We start from the raw sequence: 19425 nt of genomic DNA, 5'->3' as shown, positions 1-19425 counted from the left end.
TATCACAGATCACTGAAGCCTCCACCTCCCAGGCCCTCAGTCTCCCAAGCAGCTGGAACTACAGGTACATGCTGCCATGCTCAGCTGATTTTTTTATTTCTATTTTTTGTAGAGACGAGGTCTCACTATGTTGCCCACTGGTCTCTAACTTGTCAGCTCAAATGATTCTCCAGCCTTGACCTACCAAAGTTCTGGGATTACAGGCGGGTGCCACCGTGCCTGGCTCTGAATGCGTTGAGTGCCTCTTCATGACTCTTTTCACGATGGTGGGAAAATATCCCTCAAGTTCTGTCCCTGATATGATTTTGATGATTCCTTGGTGTTGTTAACACCTAGTGTAATACATTGCTCATTCCTCAAAGGCCGATTTGTATGTTCATTTTTGTATTTTCTCCAGCGTTCTGTGCAGGTCTGGAATCTATGTGGATGCCCTAGAACCATCTATTAACTGACACATTAAAGAGAAGTATAAAGAAAGAGAGTGTACCTCCATCATCTGGAAATGTGCAAATCAATTGCACTCTTGCTGAATAAAGAGAACCAGACTTTGCCTGTTACTTGCTCCAGCCGCCTGTCGAATTATCCCACAGACACTAGGGGACGCTGTTGCACAATTTTCCTGGGAAAAGCCTTCTTGCCTTTGGTGAAGTAGTTAAAAACCATTTCCTCTTATTTTCCTTAAAGAGCTTTATTGTTTTAAATATCTTCTTATAGGTCCAATTTTTCTGGATCAAATGACTTTTACGATTTACCCTTAAGTTTTATGAATTAAAAAAATTTTTTTTTAACTTGCAGTTAATATTCCTATGATCAATATTTCCCTTATGTTTTATATTAAAGAGTTTTTCTAGGCATGTTCAAAAGCCTACCAATAAAAACTGTTAAAAAATATCTTTTGGAATGTTTTCCATGGTAGGTGAAATAGGCTAAGATGAATACTTTAAACATAGCTGTGGTAACAGTAACATCAAAGACTGAAGTAATAGTAAGAAAACCTCCATGAGGCTGGGCGCAGTGGCTCACGCCTGTAATCTCAGCATTTTGGGAGGCCGAGGCAGGTGGATCACCTGAGGTCAGGAGTTCAAGACTAGCCTGGCCAACATGACAAAACCCCGTCTCCACTAAAAAACACAAAAATTAGCCGGGTTTGGTGGTGGGCGCCTGTAATCCCAGCTACAAAGGAGGCTCAGGCAGGGAGAATCGCTTGAACCCGGGAGGTGGAGGTTGCAGTGAGCTAAGATCGCGCCACTGCACTCCAGCCTGGGTGACAGAGCAAGACTCGGTCCCAAAAAAGAAAAAAAAAGAAAACCTTCATGAGAATGCTGACTGTGGCATATGCATGTGGTATGTGCCTGTGCCCACAGCCACCAACAGGGAGTGGGAGGGGTGAGTGATCTGAGTGATCTTGGCACAAGATCATTCTCCTCCAGGGATATTTAGAATCACCGACAGAAACTTTACCAAAAGTTGGCTAAGGTCTTGCCTGAAATTTTGCTCCATGACAAATGGCTTTGTCAACATTCCAAGTGAAAACCACCAAATAACTGTCCCAGATGTTATTTGTAGAAAATAGCAACACAGAGAACGACTGAAGCAAACATCAAGAATGCAAAGCTCTCCAAAGGCTCCATTTGATTATTAATTTGAGGCTAGAAATCCTGTATCTCTCAACTTAAACAGGGCAGGCTTGGGGCATAGGACCAGATTTGACATGAGCTCAGCTGTCTAAGCCCCTCTGTCCCAGCCCCTGCTGGCAGCCACGGTGGTGGCCCGGCAGAAGCTTCCCTGGTGGTTCAGGTCAGCGTGGGAGGAACACCCAGGTCCCTGTGAGCACCCTCACGCCATCAGAAGCACAGAGCAGAGCCTCACCTGATGATAACCATTGTAGTCCATGTTGCCTGGGAGTGGGAACCCTGGGGCCAAAGACAGTTCTCCTTCTAACATTTCTGGTCGAATGAATTCCTCCAGGTAGGTTCTGCAGAGTCTTCTGTCCCAGTCATCTGTGATGTGGCCTCCATACATGATCTCTCCAAACAGGTAGCGTAAATCATCATAGGGGACCTGAGTGACGGGGGAAAGAAAGACAGGAAGGAAGGAAGATCTCCACATAGGCGTTGGGGCTGGCCTGCCATCTGGGCAGCACAGAAAGTCACAAGAGGGGATGCTTCTTGAAATTGGGAGTGATGTCTTATCTATCTTCATACCCCCAGTGCCCAGCAGGGTTAGGGGTGTTTGGGGAGTTCATTAAAAGCTTGAAGAAGGCTGGGTGCAGTGGCTCACGCCTGTAATCCCAGCACTTTGGGAGGCCGAGGCAGGCGGATCACCTGAGGTTGGGAGTTCAAGACCAGCCTGACCAACATGGAGAAACCCTGTCTTTACTAAAAATACAAAATTAGCCGGGCGTGGTGGCGCATGCCTGTAATCTCAGATACTCGGGAGGCTGAGGCAGGAGAATCACTTGAACCCGGGAAGCGGAGGTTGTGGTTAGCTGAGGTCACGCCATTGCACTGCAGCCTGGGCAACAAGAGCGAAACCCCTTCTCAAAAAAAAGACAGAGAAAAAAAAGCTTGAATAATTACATCAAAGAGTGAAGAGAGGAAAGATGCCAGCCTCACGCCCCACATATAGATATGCCTTCCCTCTTTCATGATCATTAACTGTGAAAATGAAGTCAGGCTCTACCTAGAAGCAATTTAAATAGGTGAATGTCAAAAGGAGAAAAGTGAGGACCAGAGTACTTTTCTAATTTTCTGCATTTAATGGCAAGATTAATTGTCCCCTTTGAAAGTTCAAAGTGAATAAACAAAGCCCACAAGTTCATTGGTGTGAAACTTAGGGAGGGAGGTCACTGGAGCAAAGCCAGCAATGAAAGAATACTATTGAGAGGCATGGGCTTCCCAAGCCCAAGGGCTGGAGACAGAAGGATTTCTCAGGGCATCTGGGCCTGGTTCATTTTCCACACAAGGAAGAGGTGGTGGCCCTGCTGACTCAGTGTTTGGTTCCTGAACTAGAATAACCTTGATGAGGTGAATAGTCCCTTAATTGGAAGAGCAGTGATCGTTAGCGTCAGTTTGGGAACTTACATCAGGCGAGTCTGAAGTCTCTTCCTGCCGATCCACAGCCTACCTGCCACGCTGTGAGGACACAGGTGTGGTCTGGTGGGGCCCGGGACACTCTCATGGGACTGACTCACTGTGTGAGTCTCTAGTTAGATGTCCTGAGCATCCATGGCTCTCACCTCACAGTTCTACTATCCTCAGGCTTTGGGCTAGTCCTGGGGTTGGCACTGCCTCATCCCAGCTGTGAGGGGCGCAGCCCTTCAGCGTGCACATGCCCCTTCTGTGGGATGGCACTGCATCACCCTTGGGAGAGGTGGCCCTCCTTAACGTGCATATGGACTACCAGAGAATCTCATTAAAATGCGCTGATTCAGTACGTTTGGGCGGAACCGAAGACTCTGCACTTCTCACTAGCTCCCAGGTACTGCCAATGGTGTTGAACCATGGGCTCTGATTTGTACTATCAAGGCTTCAAATAATCTAGCTGTCAGGTAATGGGGAGTGAGAGTTGGAACCTGACCATGGGTTACACTCTTAAATTGTGGTCCCTGAAGCAGCAGCATCTGCATCACCAGGGAGCTTGTTAGAAATGCGCATTCTCAAGCCCCATCCCAGACTCCTCTGATTCACCCCTCAAAATCAAATAATTTTAACCCTCTCCCAACCTGGCTGGTTCCTGAACGTCCACGGCCTTTACCTTTGCGTTGGCCTCCAGGAAGTTGTAGAGGACATTCACAGAGATAGTGAGGTCTCCGGTGTTAAAGGGGTACGAGCGATTCCATCCCTGGGGCCCAAATTTCCGTCTTTCCGCCGCCACCGCATGAAAGTAACAAAGAGCAAAGAGGATGCTCTTAAACTCCATCTCCCGAGAACACATCTCCAGAGTGTCCTGAAATGACAGCATCGCTTTGAATGTTCACACAGAGCTTCTCTTATACGGGGCTGGCTAGGGCGGGGTTACAATCAGGGTTCGTGTTGGAAAACATTACCATATATTCTGGTTTGGGTTTGAGTTACAGTGAGACGACAGCCTGGGGGGAACGTGTGGAGGGGTCAGGCTTTAGTTGAGCATTGAATTAAGGTTTAGATTCAGGTTATAATGGGCTTTGGTTTAGGGTTCAAGTTCGTGCATATGAACGTGCTAATAAGGTTCACTCCTGTACCTGATGGGGATCAGGGCGACATGCAACGAGAATGTTGTGTACCGGGGTGTGGGGTGTGGGTGCGCATCCCATGGCGGCATCTCCAATATCTTCCCTTCCTACCACGCTTTTCTTGCCTGTTGCGGAACCTTAGCAGGTGTAATCACTGCCTTGGAGTTAAGCTTGGAAAAAGAGTACAGAGGGGACTGAATGCATTTTGCTTCTCGAATCTTTGTAGAAACATTCCCCGGCCCAGAGTTGGGCTGCTGGACTCCTGCACTATGAGGGTGTCACGCAGTCAGTAAAATCTTCTGAGACTCTGACTGCCACGTGGTCTTCATCTTCCTTTAGGCTTCAACCAGGCCCCAAAGGTTTATGCTGGTTTAGCTGGCACAGTCATCCTGTTGAATGGCCCATCTGACACATGCGAGCTCGCAGGGCTTCTGGGAAACCCGAGACGCACTGGTACAATCACAAGACGACAACCGAGAAGAAAACCTCCCCAGCAGCTGCTGGAACCCTCTCCTCGGATTCCCCCAAAGCCTGGTGTGGCAGATGGACTTTTAAGGTGATCCTATGGCCCCCACTCTGCTACGGTTCATGCCTTTGGGTACTCCCCTGCCCAGGGAGGTGGAACTCCCAAAGAGAACCAACAAGAAATAGTGCCTTCTTGAGAAGATGAAAGAAGCCTGAGCTGCAGACTTTGACAGTGCAACTTCATATACAAAGTTGGCCGCCATGGGCTTGGACCTGGCTTTAAATAAATATGCTACAACATAAGCCTTGGAATTCCCAGTCATGGAAATGTAGCGGTCTGCATTTGAACACCATGCCTTCGTATTCTGGGTCTCTCCGGAGCACAGTGTTCTCAAACTTGACTGTGTATAAGAATCTCCTGGAGGGTTCATTAAAACAGATTCCTGGGCCCCAGCCCAGAGTTTCAGATTGGGGCCTAAAAATCTGCATTTCTGGCCGGGCACGATGGCTCATGCCTACAATCCCAGCACTTTGGGAGGCTGAAGTGGGCGGATCACGAGGTCAGGAGACGGAGACCATCCTGGCTAACGCGGTCTTCATCTTACTTTAGGCTTGCAGTGAGCCGAGATTGCGCCACTGTACTCCAACCTGGGCTACAGAGTGAGATTCTGTCCCCAAAAAACAAAAAAAATCTGCATTTCTAACAAGTTTCCAGGTGATGCTGCTGCTGCTGGTCCAGGGGCCATATTTGAAGGGGTCTAACATGCAGTTACATTTCAAATCCATATCCCCACCACTTGACACCTGGATTCTTTGAACCCTTGATACTCAAGATTCATGGAGATGTCAAGTGATATCATCTGATTGATGGTGTCATCCCCTTGCCTGAAGACAGCCCGCCAGTGTGTGACCCAGTGTACCTTATCAATTACTTTTACAGCAACGCGCCCTTCTTCATCTTGGAATATTAGGTAACAGTAAACTTGCAGAAGGCTTCCCCACATCTCTTGCCAAAGAAATGTCCTGACCTCTACTCCCCTGGGGTTATCTGGCAATGGAGAGTGGGGTTGCCCTGAGTGGGTATCAGGTGGGAACATTTTACCCACATCAGCATTGCTCCGTAGCCCAACCAGCACCCCACTCCCTTCTGAGTTGCATGCTCTCCCCCCACCAGGTTGCATCAGCTGATTGCGAGGTGGACTGTTATTTTTCCCTCCCTCCTGGGGCAGTACCTGAGTGAAGTTGTCCAGGGCCTTGTGTAGGTTGGCATGCATGCCCGTGGGGGGCTCACTGGTGATCTTAATGGAGTTCTCCAGGATGCCCTGGGGGATGATGTGGCTCTCAGGGGAGGGTGCCGGCTCTGCACTCATGAAGACCCTGAACTCTGGGTGGCTGTTCTCACTGTGCTCCTCCAGCTTCTTCTCCAGGGTGCTGAGCCACTTGGCCACCAGGTGAATGTTCTAGTGGGAAGGAAGGAACCCCCGCCAATACAGGCATCTGCTTGGTTCTGTTAGCAGTAAACAGTTGTCAGGAAGGCAGCCAGAGTGGGGACTGGTCTTAGCATCAAATAATTTTAAAAAATTGTGGTAAGCCATAACATAAAATTTACCACCTCAAACCCTTTTTAAGTGTACAGTTAATGGCGTTACATGCACTCACATGTTGTGCAACTCAATGACTTTTAAAGGCAAAAGTGTCTTAAACCACATCATAGAAAAGAGTTCTGGGATGCCCAGTAGTGAGGACCTCCTAGTATTCTGCAATTAAACTCTATCCCTCACTAGCCTAAGGCTTTTCAGCATAATGTTTGTAAACTTGCCTGTGCATGGGAATAATCTGAAGGGCTTCTTAAAATACAGATTCTTGTGCCCCAGCCCAGAGTTTCAGATTCAGCAGGTCCAGGATGGGGCCTGAGAATGTGCATTTCTAACAAGCTCCCTGGTGATGCAGATGCTGCTGGTCCGAAGACCACGATTTAAGAGTGTAACACGGCCGGGCGCGGTGGCTCACGCCTGCAATCCCAGCACTTTGGGAGGCCGAGGCGGGGGGATCACGAGGTCAAGAGATCGAGACCATCCTGGCTAACACGGTGAAATCCCATCTCTACTAAAAATACAAAACATTATTAGCCGGGTGTGGTGGCGGCGCTTGTAGTCCCAGCTACTCGGGAGGCCGAGGCAGGAGAATGGCGGGATCCCGGGAGGCGGAGCTTGCAGTGAGCCGAGATGGCGCCACCGCACTCCAGCCTGGGCGACAGAGCGAGACTCCATCTCAAAAATAGATAGATAAATAAGTAAATAAAAAATAAAAATAATAATAAAAAAGAATGTAACACATGGTAATGTTCCAAGTCTAACTCCCCATTACCCGACAGCTAGATTACTTGAAACCTTGATGGTACAAATTGGAGCTCATGGATCTACATTGCTGGCAGTACCTGGGAGCTAGCTAGAAATGCAGAAGCTTAGGTTCCGCCCAAACTTACTGAATCAGCGCATTTTAATGAGATCCTCTGGTAATTCGTACGCACGTTAACATTTGAAAGGCACTGATTTAAACTCTTTCCAGCTAGCTTTCCTTAGTCTTCTGTCTCCACTCTCCAAACCAGTCTGTTAATTGTTGCCAAACTTATCTTCCTAAAACACACTGAGGCACTGCTGCTCAAAGACCGAACCAGGCTCTCTACTCTAATCCCAAGCTCCTCCGTCTGGTCTTTGAGCTTGTTTCCTCCCCCGACATTTGATTGCTATCTGTCTATCTATCAAAACCTACATTTGTTTCTTACCACTGCTTTGCAGAATGCGCCTTTCACTGTAGTTAGGAGAGTCACCTGGCTTCATTGCAATGTGTTTCATTATAATGGATAGATAAAAGCTCCTTGATAAATATTTGAGGAAGTAAGCATGCAAAGCCTTAAATACACAGATCAGAGCTGAGCCCAGCACTTGGTCCACAGTAATTTGGTCTTTTGAGTTCTGCCTTCTCTTCTATAAGAAGAGAAATAACAATAACATCTGCCATACTTATTTCACAGAGTGGCTGCAGATAACCAAAGACATGGATTTGAAAGGGTTTTGTAGGACTGGGTGCGGTGGCTCACAGCTGTAATCCCAGCACTTTGGGAGGCCAAGGCGGATGGATTACTTGAGGCCAGGAGTTTGATACCAGTCTGGCCAACACGGTGAAACCCCGTCTCTACAAAATAAATAAATAAATAAATAAATAAATAAATAAATAAATAAATAAATAAAATAAAAATAAAAAGAAAGGGTTTTGTATACCGTAAAATGCGATGTAAGGGATAGTAGTAGTTGTTGAGATGAAAATTGGTTAAATTAAAGAATTTACTTATAATCAAATCAATTGGAGCAGAGTGTTTAGTGGGCTACTTGAGATCCAGGGTTCCTTGTGGCCAGCATCACCAGCAACCCACATGTGGGTAATTTGGCTCCTCCTTTCGAAACTCCAAGTTCTGCTACTGGGCAGGTCTGGCAGAAAGAATGTCTGTTGCTTGTGTATAGAACCCTGGGGTGGATTCAGAGATCCTCGAGGCTGCCCCACTGGGTTGATGGGCTTGGGTTGGAAAACCACCTAACAGCTCCTACAGCCAGGAAGGAAGAGCGGGAAGACTGTGAGCCTTGCTCTGTCACCGAGGACCAGAGAAGCCAACTCTCCCAGAATAGAACCCCTAGCTCATCTGGGTCAGGGTCCTCAGGCAGCATTTCCCAAAAGTGCGCCATGGGATGTTAAAAGAGGTTAGTTAGATCCATAAAGAACGTCTGTGTTCCTGCACACCTACAACCATCTGATCGTCGGCAAACCTGACGAAAACAAGCAATGGCGAAAGGATTCCCTATTTAATAAATGGTGCAGGGAGAACTAGCTATCCATATGCAAACAATTGAAACTAGATTCCTTCTTTATATGTTATAGAAACATTAACTCAAAACAGATTAAAGACTTAAATGTAAAACCCAAAACTAGAAAAAACCTAGAATAAAATCTAGGTAGTATCATTCAGGACATAGGCATGGGCAAAGATTTTATGACAACAATGCTAAAAGCAATTACAACAAAAGCAAAAATTAGCAAATGGGATCTAAAACTAAAGAGCTTCTTCCCAGGAAAATAAACTACCATCAGAGTGAAAAGACAACCTACGGAATGGGAGAAAATGTTTGCAATCTATCCATCTGACACAGGTCCAATGTCCAGAGTCTACGAGGAACTTAAATTTACAAGCAAAAAACAAACAACCTCATTAAAAAATAGGCAAAGAACATGAACTGACACTTCTCAAAAGAAGATATTCATTGCGGTCAACAAACATATGAAAAGAAGCTCAACATTGCTGATCATTAGAGAAATGCAAATCAGAACCACAATGAGATACCATCTCGCGCCAGTCAGAACGCGGATTATTAAAAAGTTAAGAAACAACAGATGCTGGTGAAGTTTCAGAGAAAAAGGAGCTCTTTCATGCTGTTGGTGGGACTGTAAATTAGTTCAACCATTGTGGAAGATATAGAAGCAGAAATACCATTTGACCTACCAATCCCATTACTGGGTATAAGCCCAAAGGAATATAAATCATTTTATTATAAAGATACATGCATACGTATGTTCATGGCAGCACTATTCACAGTAGCAAAGACTTGGAATCAACCCAAATGCTCATCAATGATAGACTAGATAAAGCAAATGTAGTACATATATACCACGGAATACTATGCAGCCATAAAAAGGAACAAGATCATGTCCTTTGCAGGGAAATGAATGGAGCTGGAAGGCGTTACCCTCAGCAAACTAATGGGAGAACAGAAAACCAAACACTGCATGTTCTCACTTATAAGGGGGAGCTGAACAATGAGAACACATGGACACATGGGGTAGGGAACAAATACACTGAGGCCTGTTGCGGGATGTGGGAGAGGGAGAGCATCAGGAAGAATGGCTAACGGATGCTGGGCTTAATACTGAGGTGATGGTTGATCTGTGCAGCAAACCACCATGGCACACGTTTACCTATGGAACAAACCTGCACATCCTGCACATGTACCACAGAACTCAAAATAAAAGTTGAAGAAGAAAAAAAAAAAAAGAAGGTCTGTGTTCAATGGAATTTGGGAAATACTGGATGGAATAAGATTTCTATACCAAAGGATTCTCAGAACCATTATCCTATTGATATCATTGAAAATATCCTTGCCGGGTGCAGTGGCTCACACCAGCACTTTGGGAGGCCGAGCACTCCCAGCACTTTGGGAGGCCGAGGCAGACAGATCACGGGGTCAAGAGATCGAGACCATCCTGGCTAACACGGTGAAACTCCGTCTCTACTAAAAATACAAAAAATTAGCCAGGCATGGTGGCTGGTGCCTGTAGTCCCAGCTACTTGGTAGGCTGAGGCAGGAGAATGGCGTGAACCTGAGAGGCGGAGCTAGCAGCAAGCCGAGGTGGCACCACTGCACTCCATCCAGCCTGGGCCACAGGGCGAGACTCTGTCTCAAAAAAAAAAAAAAAAAAAAAAAAAAAATCCTTAAAAGGAATTTGTATGTAGTATTTTCCAATGTTTGAAATAGGAATTTAAGTGTATTCCTCCCCCACTCTTTTTTTTTCAGATAATCTCTCAGGTTTACAGGTCGGGAAACATTGCTGGGTAGGATTCCAGTCCAGTCTGGTTCAGTATGTCAGGAAATTCTTAGAACCAGGTAGCTGTGATTCCTACAAGAGATTTCACAAACCAGTGAGGATCTTTCGTTTCTGATAGCACTTTACAGTTTGGACAGATGATGTCTATTCAATACTCCAATGCTTTATTCAGGGGGAAAGGCAGGCCTCCAGACTGTTTGGCACAATTTTCCTTTGGAAATGTCCAATCACCAGGAAATAAAGAGGGAATACTGAGTTCAGTGTTGGAGAGCTCCGAGCAACCACATCAGTACAAGATTTTGGTGCCCTGCAAGGCCAGTAGGTGCTGGGGGCAATGGGTGCAGCAGAGGCAGCACCACAGTCTCAGAAACAGACTCTGATGTCCGTGACAAGTGCCTGGGTTCCCAGCACTGGTGTCCGGAGAGGTCTCTTGGCAAATGTGCCTGAGAGGGTGGGGAGGTCATATCTTCAAGCACTGTGCTGACCCATGAGGGAGGAAGGAGGAAACTCAGCTGTTATTATCTTTTCTCCTGAACTTCCTGATGTTTCTGGAAAAGGAGGCCCTGGAGGGGCAGATCTCTCAGTTGCTAGGCTCCAAATAAATAATAGAATAATTAAGGACAAAGACCCAGCAGCAAGATGTGATGTCACCAGTAATCAGGAGATGGGGGAGGTTCATGGCAGTGAAAGCCAGGAAGAATGGGAGTGACTGGCTTTTGCATTTATTCTTTTTTAAATTTCCTCATGGATTCCTTGACCCACCAGCCTTTTGTTTCAGTGTCTGCTATGTTCAAGGCAGTAGGCTCGGTGATAAAAGGTAAAGAAGGAACATCTCTTTACCTAAAAAGTTTAGTGGAGAATACAATCATAAAATAAATCATGTCAACATAGCAATGGAGCTCTAATAGAAGATTCCAAAATGTTCTAGGAGAAAAGAGGAGCAAGCTGTGCATTCTGCCACAACTCCAGCATCTATACAAGTGGCATAAAAGAGGAATAGGCAGGCAGGCCCTCATAGATGGATCTGAAAAGGTTTTGTGTACTGTAAAATGCTATGTAAGAGTTAGTAGTAGTTAGGCTGGGTGCAGTGGCTCACGCCTGTAATCCCAGCACTTTGGGAGGCTGACACAGGTAGATCACTTGAGGTCTGGAGTTCGAGACAAGCCTGGCCAACATGGTGAAACCCTGTCTCTACTAAAAAGACAAAAATTAGCTGGGCGTGATGGTGTGCTCCTGTAATCCCAGCTCCTCAGGAGGCTGAGGCAGGAGAATAGCTTGAACCCGGGAGGCGGAGGTTGCAGTGAGCTGAGATTGCGCCATTGCACTCCAGCCTGGCAACACAGCAAGACTCCATCTCAAAAAAAAAGAGTTAGTAGTAATTGCTGAAATGAAAATTGGTTAAATGAAATAATTTAAAGGGGGTTAAATAAAATGTAATAGGGGTTAATAGAGAGGGCTAAATTCTTTAACCCTCTCTTCTGATAGAAGAGAGGTAGGCTTTTTTTCCTTGTAACTGTTTGGTGAAATTATCCATAGTAGGGGTTCCAGATTTCCAAACACCAACATGAGCTCTCAGTGAAGAGGCTAAGGTTGCTCCCATATCCTAGTCATGCCCGTGACAAAGAGCATATGACACACAGCCCAACAGAAAGGCACAGCAGAGGAACGTGCCATGAAATTCACAGGAAGAAACCAGCTGTTGAAAGCATCCAGCTGCCAGGGCCTTCAACGTAAATGCTAACTTCCTGAATGCCTATCAGAGTGGGAATCTGTTCCTTTTATAAGCAGAGCTATTTAAACTAGAGAGAGTGGCAGAGCAGGTGAGGGGAGAAGGATTGTTCCCGGATGTGGTCTGGGGAAGAGAACATATGAGTGAGGAGAACTGGCAAGAGAGAAGATGAAGAAATGAAGGAGACAAGAGTGTGAAAGGACAGGTGGGGAGAAGCTAAGAGTGGATGGAGATGCCCAGTGAGCGTGGGATGAGGCAAGGATGGGTCGAGATAACCACAGGGTAGAGGAACATACCTGCAAAATAACCCAGTGACCTTTCTTGGCAGCGAGGTCCAGCGCAGCCTCAGCCACCACTTCCTGTCCTTGCCCCAAAGACACGTTGTGAAAGTTCTGATTGTTGAAGGTGTATCCAAGTTTTCTTCCTGCAAGGGGGATGGAGTCGTCGTTATTATTTCTTGGGTCTAATGATGGATGTTTGACGTTCATAAAGAAATGCACACGCTCAGATCACCTCTCAAACACAGGCAAGCCCGAATCTATAACCCAAGCCTCATATACTGACCCTTTTCCTTCACAGGAGGCTACTTCTTCTAGCTTTTGGTTCTCATATAAAAGGAAGCACTTGAGCCGGGCGTGGTGGCTCATGCCTGTAATTCTAGCACTTTGGGAGGCGGAGGCGGGTGGATGACCTGAGGTCAGGAGATCGAGACCAGCCTGGCCAACACAGTGAAACCCCATCTCTACTAAAACTACAAAAAATTAGCTGGGCATGGTGGGAGGCACCTGTAATCCCAGCTACTTGGGAGGCTGAGGCAGGAGAATCACTTGAACCCAGGAGGCAGAGGTTGCAGTAAGCCGAGATCATGCCATTGCACTCCAGCTTGGGCAACAAGAGTGAAACTCTGTCTCAAAAAAAAAAAGAGGAAGCACTTGTTCAGACCAAAATCACTTCACTCTTCCCTCTGCACTTAATTCCCAAAGAGGGGTAGGATTGCTGATGCTATTCTTTACGTGTCTTATCTGCAGACCAGACATTGATCCACGATTCTAGGGAGTGCTGATGAGAGAAGGGTGGAAGAGTAGCAAGCATGTGGGTGTGGTCCTTTGTGGCTTGCCTTGTCCTCTGAATAAATGTTGTGTCTTCTCTGGATCTTTACTGGGAGGTGTGGCCAGTAGGGGCAGGATTCAGGGAGTTCTGGCTTCCTGTACTTTTTGCCCTATTAACTTCCTCTCCTATCATTCCTAACACATAGAAGAGTGTTATCTCATAATTTTGCACGAATTAGAGTGAAGAGGGGCAAGACACAAAGCTGTTTAGTTGTGTAGGTGTGAATTTTCTGTTGGATGTATATCAGGGTTGCTGGTGTTGCAGATGGATTAAGGAATGACCATACACACAAACGTGGTAGCCATACCATTGGAGCAAGGCCAATGGGCTTCAGCTGCTCTCCAAGCCCAAGGGAAACAACCCAAAGAAATGATCCTAATACAGAGAATATTAGCTCTTGGCACAATCCAATAAAGTGGAGAGAAATTACATAATATTCTTTAGATAAAAGAATCATAAAAATGTATAATGCCATGAAGGAATCACTAAGCAACGTTTCTAGCAAGGTGAAGTAGACAAAAGGGGAGAAATGGAAAAAGAGGAACAATAAAAATCCATACTTAAAAAAAATTTAGTTTCTGAGGAACTAAAACTGAACATGTAGTTTGATACGTGTGCAAGAAAATTTTTGGAAATAAGGGTTAATATTGAATATTTCTTTTAAATATAAAAAGTGTATAGACTGTCATTGAAATGTACAGGACAATGCAAGATGATGGCTTTTTTGTAGTAAGAAATAGATATTGGAGACTTAACTGAGATGAACCCAAGAAACACCGTTATTAAATTATAAATCTTAGTTGGCAAAACATTTGATGTCAGCTTTGGAAGTGGGGAGATAAACAATTCATTCCAGAGAAAATACCAGGATAAAAAGTGTGGGGATTTTTAGACGTCTTCTGTGACATTTCTGCTCACAAAAGGGCCTGTTTATTTTGTTTATTAGCAACAGAAGGATATGGGCAAAGAGGTTATTTAATAAAGATTAGTTTGAAAACTCCAGACTGGAGGGATCATCCTGGGCAAAGCTTAGCACTGCAGAGCCCGGCTGGGATCAGTCTGCATTAATTTGGGCTTGAGGCATGACAATGAGGCGGAAAAGAAAGAAATGGATCTTGGAAACATTGAGAAGGGGAAAAATGGATGGGATTCTCACAGACTGAACACTCAGCCAAAGGTGGCCGCATCCCATGTGACCCTCATGGGTGCAGAGGTAACCTTGTGAGGTCTTTCCCTTTGCAACTGTGAGGCTCTTAGATGGCTTGTTGGGCCTTGAGCAAGTCCCTCCAGTTTCTCAGGATTTCACCTTCAGATTGTTCTATGTTGGTGCTTCCATGCCTCCACCCCTACTGCTTGTGACTCATCTCTCCATTTCTGACTTTCCTTCCAGCTCTACATATGGTGGTGTCACCTGGAACTGTGCCCCACTGTCAACCTCTTTTAACATCTTTACAGTGTGTGTCACCGACCTCTAGTCTCTCTGAGGACAGTGCAACTTCAACAGTCCTCTCCCTAGTTCCATACCCGTATGGTGCTGGCGTTGGAAGGGGAACATTTTTTCTAGTGTTTTCTTGCTACCTGGAGGCTATTTCTTCTCTGCCCTCATAAAAACAAAACAAAACAAAATGAAACAACAACAAAAACACTTTTCTTTTCTTTTCTTTTTTTTCACCCAGGCTGGAATGCAGTGGCACGATCTCATGTCACTGCAACCTCCACCTCCCAGATTCAAGCGATCCTCCTGCCTTAGCCTCTCAAGTAGCTGGGATAACACCCAGGCTGGAGTGCAGTGGCACAATCTCACCTCACTGCACTCTCCACCTCCCAGATTCAAGCGATCCTCCTGCCTCAGCCTCCCGAGTAGCTGGGATTACAGGTGCCCGCCACCACACCTGACTAATTTTTGTATTTTTAGTAGAGACAAGGTTTCACCATGTTGGCCAGGCTGGTGTCAAGCTCCTGACCTCAAGTGATCCACCCACCTCGGCCTCCCAAAGTGCTGGGATTATAGGCGTGAGTCACTGCGCTCGACCAAAAGTCCCTTTCTTACTGAAAGCGCATGTCATCTGGTTTTATAATTTACTGACTTTTATGTTCTCTGCCTTCTACCAACTTTTCAGTGAGTCTCATTTGTATTAGGGGCTTTGGAACTTGGTTCCTGTTTCATTATCATGTTGGTAAACTCTAATGTCACTATGGATGACTCAGACAACAGCCAGACTCATGCTTCCTCATCTTTCTTTTTTTCTTTTCTTTTCTTTTTTTTGAGATAGAGTCTCGCTCTGTCACCCAGGCTGGAGTGCAATGGCGCGATCTCGGCTCACTGCAAACTCCGCCTCCCAGGTTCAAGCAATTCTCTTGCCTCAGCCTCCTGAGTAGCTGGGATTACAAGTGCCCACCACCATGCCTGGTAAATTTGTGTATTTTTAGTAGAGACAGGGTTTCTCCATGTTGGCCAGGCTGGTCTCAAACTCCTGACCTTGTGATTCCCCTGCCTCGGCCTCCCAAAGTGCTGTGATTACAGGCATGAGCCACCGTCCCCGTCCTCATCTTCCTTATCTTGAAAGAACTTAACTCCGGCCATAATCCCAGCACTTTGGGAGGCCGAGGCGGGCGGATCACCTGAGGTCGGGAGTTCAAGGCCAGCCTGACCAACATGGAGAAACCCCATTTCTACTAAAAATACAAAAGTAGCCAGGCATGGTGGCGCATGCCTGTAATCCCAGCTACTGAGGAGGCTGAGGCAGGAGAATTGCTTGAACCCGGGAGGCGGAGGTTGTGGTGAGCCGAGATCGTGCCATTGCACTCCAGCCTGGGCCACAAGAGCAAAACTCCATCTCAAAAAAAAAAAAAAAAAAAAAAGAAAGAAAGAAAGAAAGAACTTAACTCCATTTCATTTCTGCTGCCGACTCCCAGTGGCCACACCCAGGGCTCTCCCATCATGAGGATCTGTCCTGTGTCTGAAACGTGATTCTTCCAAGTCCACTCATGACTTTTACTTCCTACTTCCCAGATTTTTACCTTCTTATTTCTTCCCCATCTATTTTTCTACTTCAGTGAAATGTTGAGTCCTTTGGTCCCTTCATTTTTTTCTAATTTCACCTTTACCTCCTCTTATTTTAATATGGACCCAATAATCCTTAATTTGAGCCAAAATCCTCAACTTCATTGCCTCCTTCTACTTCCGCACTGACTACTCAACTTTCTAAGACCCCAACTCTGAGTTTAAGTGTTAATGAAAGGGGTAATTCACATGTTTGGTGAATTGGCACCATCACAAGCTTGTGATTTTCAATTTCGAAGCGATTTGGTACTCTTTCAATGTGTCCAGAAGCCGGCTGTGTTACCCATTTCCCTCTGTCATTATGTCTCCTAATGGATCTCTCTTCTTATGCTCAGCAGTTTGCTCTACTAATTCCCTGAAAAAACGTACGCCCTCTGGTGGACACTCCTCCATTTACTGCCATTTTGTCTGCATCTCTGTACACCGCCCTCTCAATGGAAAAGATGTCCTCCTCCCTTCCTGCCTGTCACTTTATCTGTCATTTAAATCCCACCTCTTTTTGTATCTTTATTACTATTATCATTTTATTTTTTAAGACGGAGTTTTTCTCTTGTCACCCGGGTTGGAGTGCAGTGGCACGATCTCGGCTCACTGCAACCTCCTCCTCCTGGGTTCAAGTGATTCTCCTGTGTGTCAGCCTCCCAAGTAGCTGGGATTACAGGCACGCGCCACCACTCCCGGCTAATTTTTGTATTTTTAGTAGAGATGAGGTTTCACCATGTTGGCCAGGCTGGTCTCAGACTCCCGACCTCCAGTGATCCACCTGCCTCGGCCTCCCAAAGTGCTGGGATTACAGGCATGAGCCACTGCGCCCGGCCCTCTTTTTGTATCTTTAACCTTTATCTCTATTCACTCTTCTGCTCCCCAGCACATCCACAAATCAGTTTCACTCATCACAAAAAAACAATACTCCATGAATCCTGAATCCTCTCTCTAAAGACTATACTTGCCTCAGCTTATCTATCTTTTACTTGCCTTTTAAAGAAAAGAGGGTTAGGTGTGGTGGCTCATGCCTAGAATCCCAGCACTTTGGGAGGTTGAGGTGGGCAGGTTGCTTGAGCTGAGGAGTTCAAGACCAGCCTGGACAGCACAGTGAGACCCCATCTCTACAAAAAATACAAAAAAATTAGCCAGGCATAGTGGCATATGCCTATAGTCCAGCTACTCAGGAGGCCGAGGCGGGAGGATCACTTGAACCTGGGAGGCAGAGGTTGCAATGAGCCAAGATTGTGCCACTGCACTCCAGCCTGGGCAACACAGTGAGATCCTGTCTCAAACAAACAAACAAACAAACAAAAAACCCAACCAAATACAAGAAAACAGAATGGGGCCAGGAACAATGAAAATGAGGCCCAAAGCAAAATTTCGATAATCGGCTGCAAAGACACTGAATGGAAAACTGTTTCTTTTTTTTTTTTTTTTTTTTTTTTTTTTGAGACGGAGTCTCCCTCTCTTGCCCAGGCTGGAGTGCAGTGGCGTGATCTCGGCTCACTGCAAGCTCCGCCTCCCGGGTTCACGCCATTCTCCCGCCTCAGCCTCCCAAATAGCTGAGACTACAGGCGCCCGCCACCACGCCCGGCTAGTTTTTTGTATTTTTAGTAGAGACGGGGTTTCACCATGTTAGCCAGGATAGTCTCGATCTCCTGACCTCGTGATCCACCCGCCTCGGCCTCCCAAAGTGCTGGGATTACAGGCTTGAGCCACTGCGCCCGGCCCGGAAAACCGTTTCTTTGAACATATCTGGTAGCAGGCCTACAAAAATCTCAGAACATTGGAGAGAAAAGGAGACAGTAGAAGGCAAAGGCGGGATACACAGCTTCTTTCTGATCAGAAAATGGAAAGACAGAACTCATTTTGTTAAAGTCAGGTAACTGGGCAAAGAAGGACGGAGACCAAGCGAGATCATGCTGCAGACAAGTGAAAGAAAGACCAGAGAAGATGCTGGCGTCAGGGTAGGAAGGGGAGGGCCGAGGAGGAGACTGTTCTTTGAGAGGATGTGACAAAAAGATGTGAAGGAAGGGCAAACTGAGCTGCCCCAAAGAACAGATGCACCATCATCAACATCGTAATGCCATGCAATGCTACTGTACTCTCGGCTTTTCAAAGCCTTTTCATATCTGAGATTTTGTTTTTATCTTCCCAGTAACCCAAGGAGGCAGGTATCATGCGTGACTAAGAACAAGGGGGAAGTAGATGAAGCAAAAGCAGAAATAAACAAGCAAATAAGGAAGTGTGACTCCTTTAGAGAAAAAGATGATGAGAAAAGAGAGGCGAGTACAGTGAAAGCTCTGTTAAAGGCTTAATCAGAGATGGCAAGAAGGAAAGCAGTGAGGGTGGATAGTGGTAGCTTTTGTGTTAAAATAGAGGCCAGCCGTGCGTGGTGGCTCATGCCTGTAATCCCAGCACTTTGGGAGGCTGAGGCAGGTGGATCACCTGAGGTCAGAAGTCCCAAACCAGCCTGGCCAACATGGTGAAATCCCGTCTCTACTAAAAATACACAAATTAGCCAGGCATGGTGGTGGGCGCCTGTAATCCCAGCTACTCGGGAGGCTGAGGCAGGAGAATCACTTGAACCCCGGAGGTGGAGGTTGCAGAGAGCTGAGATCGTGCCATTGCACTCCAGCCTGGGCGACAAGAGCAAAACTCCGTCTCAAACAAACAAACAAACAAACAAACAGAAAAAAGAAAACAGAGGCCAAGAAGAGTGGATGGAATTTCCCCCTTCCTCACTCCATCCTTGCTTCTCCTCCTCTCTTCTTTCTCCACTTTCCTTTCCTTCCCCTCCTCCTCCCTCACAATTGTTGAAGAAGAATAATCCTGGAGGAGACCGAGTGCCACAAAAGTGCCTACAAATTATAGATTCCTAATCAAGGGAATTATTAATTGGCCAATGGATAAACTTCAGGGTCTGAAGAAATGCTCAAAATTGTATACAGAATGTTGTGTGTCTGTGGGTATGTGCACTTTTTTTTGGGAGTGGAGGAAGGACAAAGGAACAAATCTTGAATCTGAATCTAGGGGTTTTAAAACTCTACCCAATATTAAGAACAGCCTTGTTGAAGCAAAAGAATACATAAATGGAGTAAAGAACTTAAATCAAATATCCAAAGAGGGGAAATGATTCCAAGCTTTTTAAGAGTCTAAATGGAGGAAGACAGTGCACTGTGTGATACACAGACTCTGCACAAGCAA

At 46.0% G+C, this 19425-nt stretch overlaps 1 protein-coding gene across 1 annotated transcript in view; it reads right to left on the bottom strand.

Annotated features, from left to right (window-relative positions):
• The window catches only part of LOC105473558 (dynein axonemal heavy chain 9), a 377165-nt gene that overhangs the window by 35424 nt on the left and 322316 nt on the right, over positions 1-19425 (bottom strand). Inside the window, exons 62-66 of the mRNA XM_071082354.1 lie at positions 14639-14649; positions 12356-12483; positions 5911-6138; positions 3757-3948; positions 1870-2061 (exon numbers count right to left, since the gene is read on the bottom strand). Coding sequence (XP_070938455.1) covers positions 1870-2061; positions 3757-3948; positions 5911-6138; positions 12356-12483; positions 14639-14649 — 751 coding nt within the window. The remainder of the gene's footprint in view (positions 1-1869; positions 2062-3756; positions 3949-5910; positions 6139-12355; positions 12484-14638; positions 14650-19425) is intronic.

The sequence above is a fragment of the Macaca nemestrina genome, chromosome 17 (genome assembly GCF_043159975.1).
Source record: "Macaca nemestrina isolate mMacNem1 chromosome 17, mMacNem.hap1, whole genome shotgun sequence".
NCBI classification, from domain to species: domain Eukaryota; kingdom Metazoa; phylum Chordata; class Mammalia; order Primates; family Cercopithecidae; genus Macaca; species Macaca nemestrina.
The sequence above is the reverse complement of the archived record's forward strand: the minus strand, read 5'-3'. Positions and strand labels throughout refer to the sequence as shown.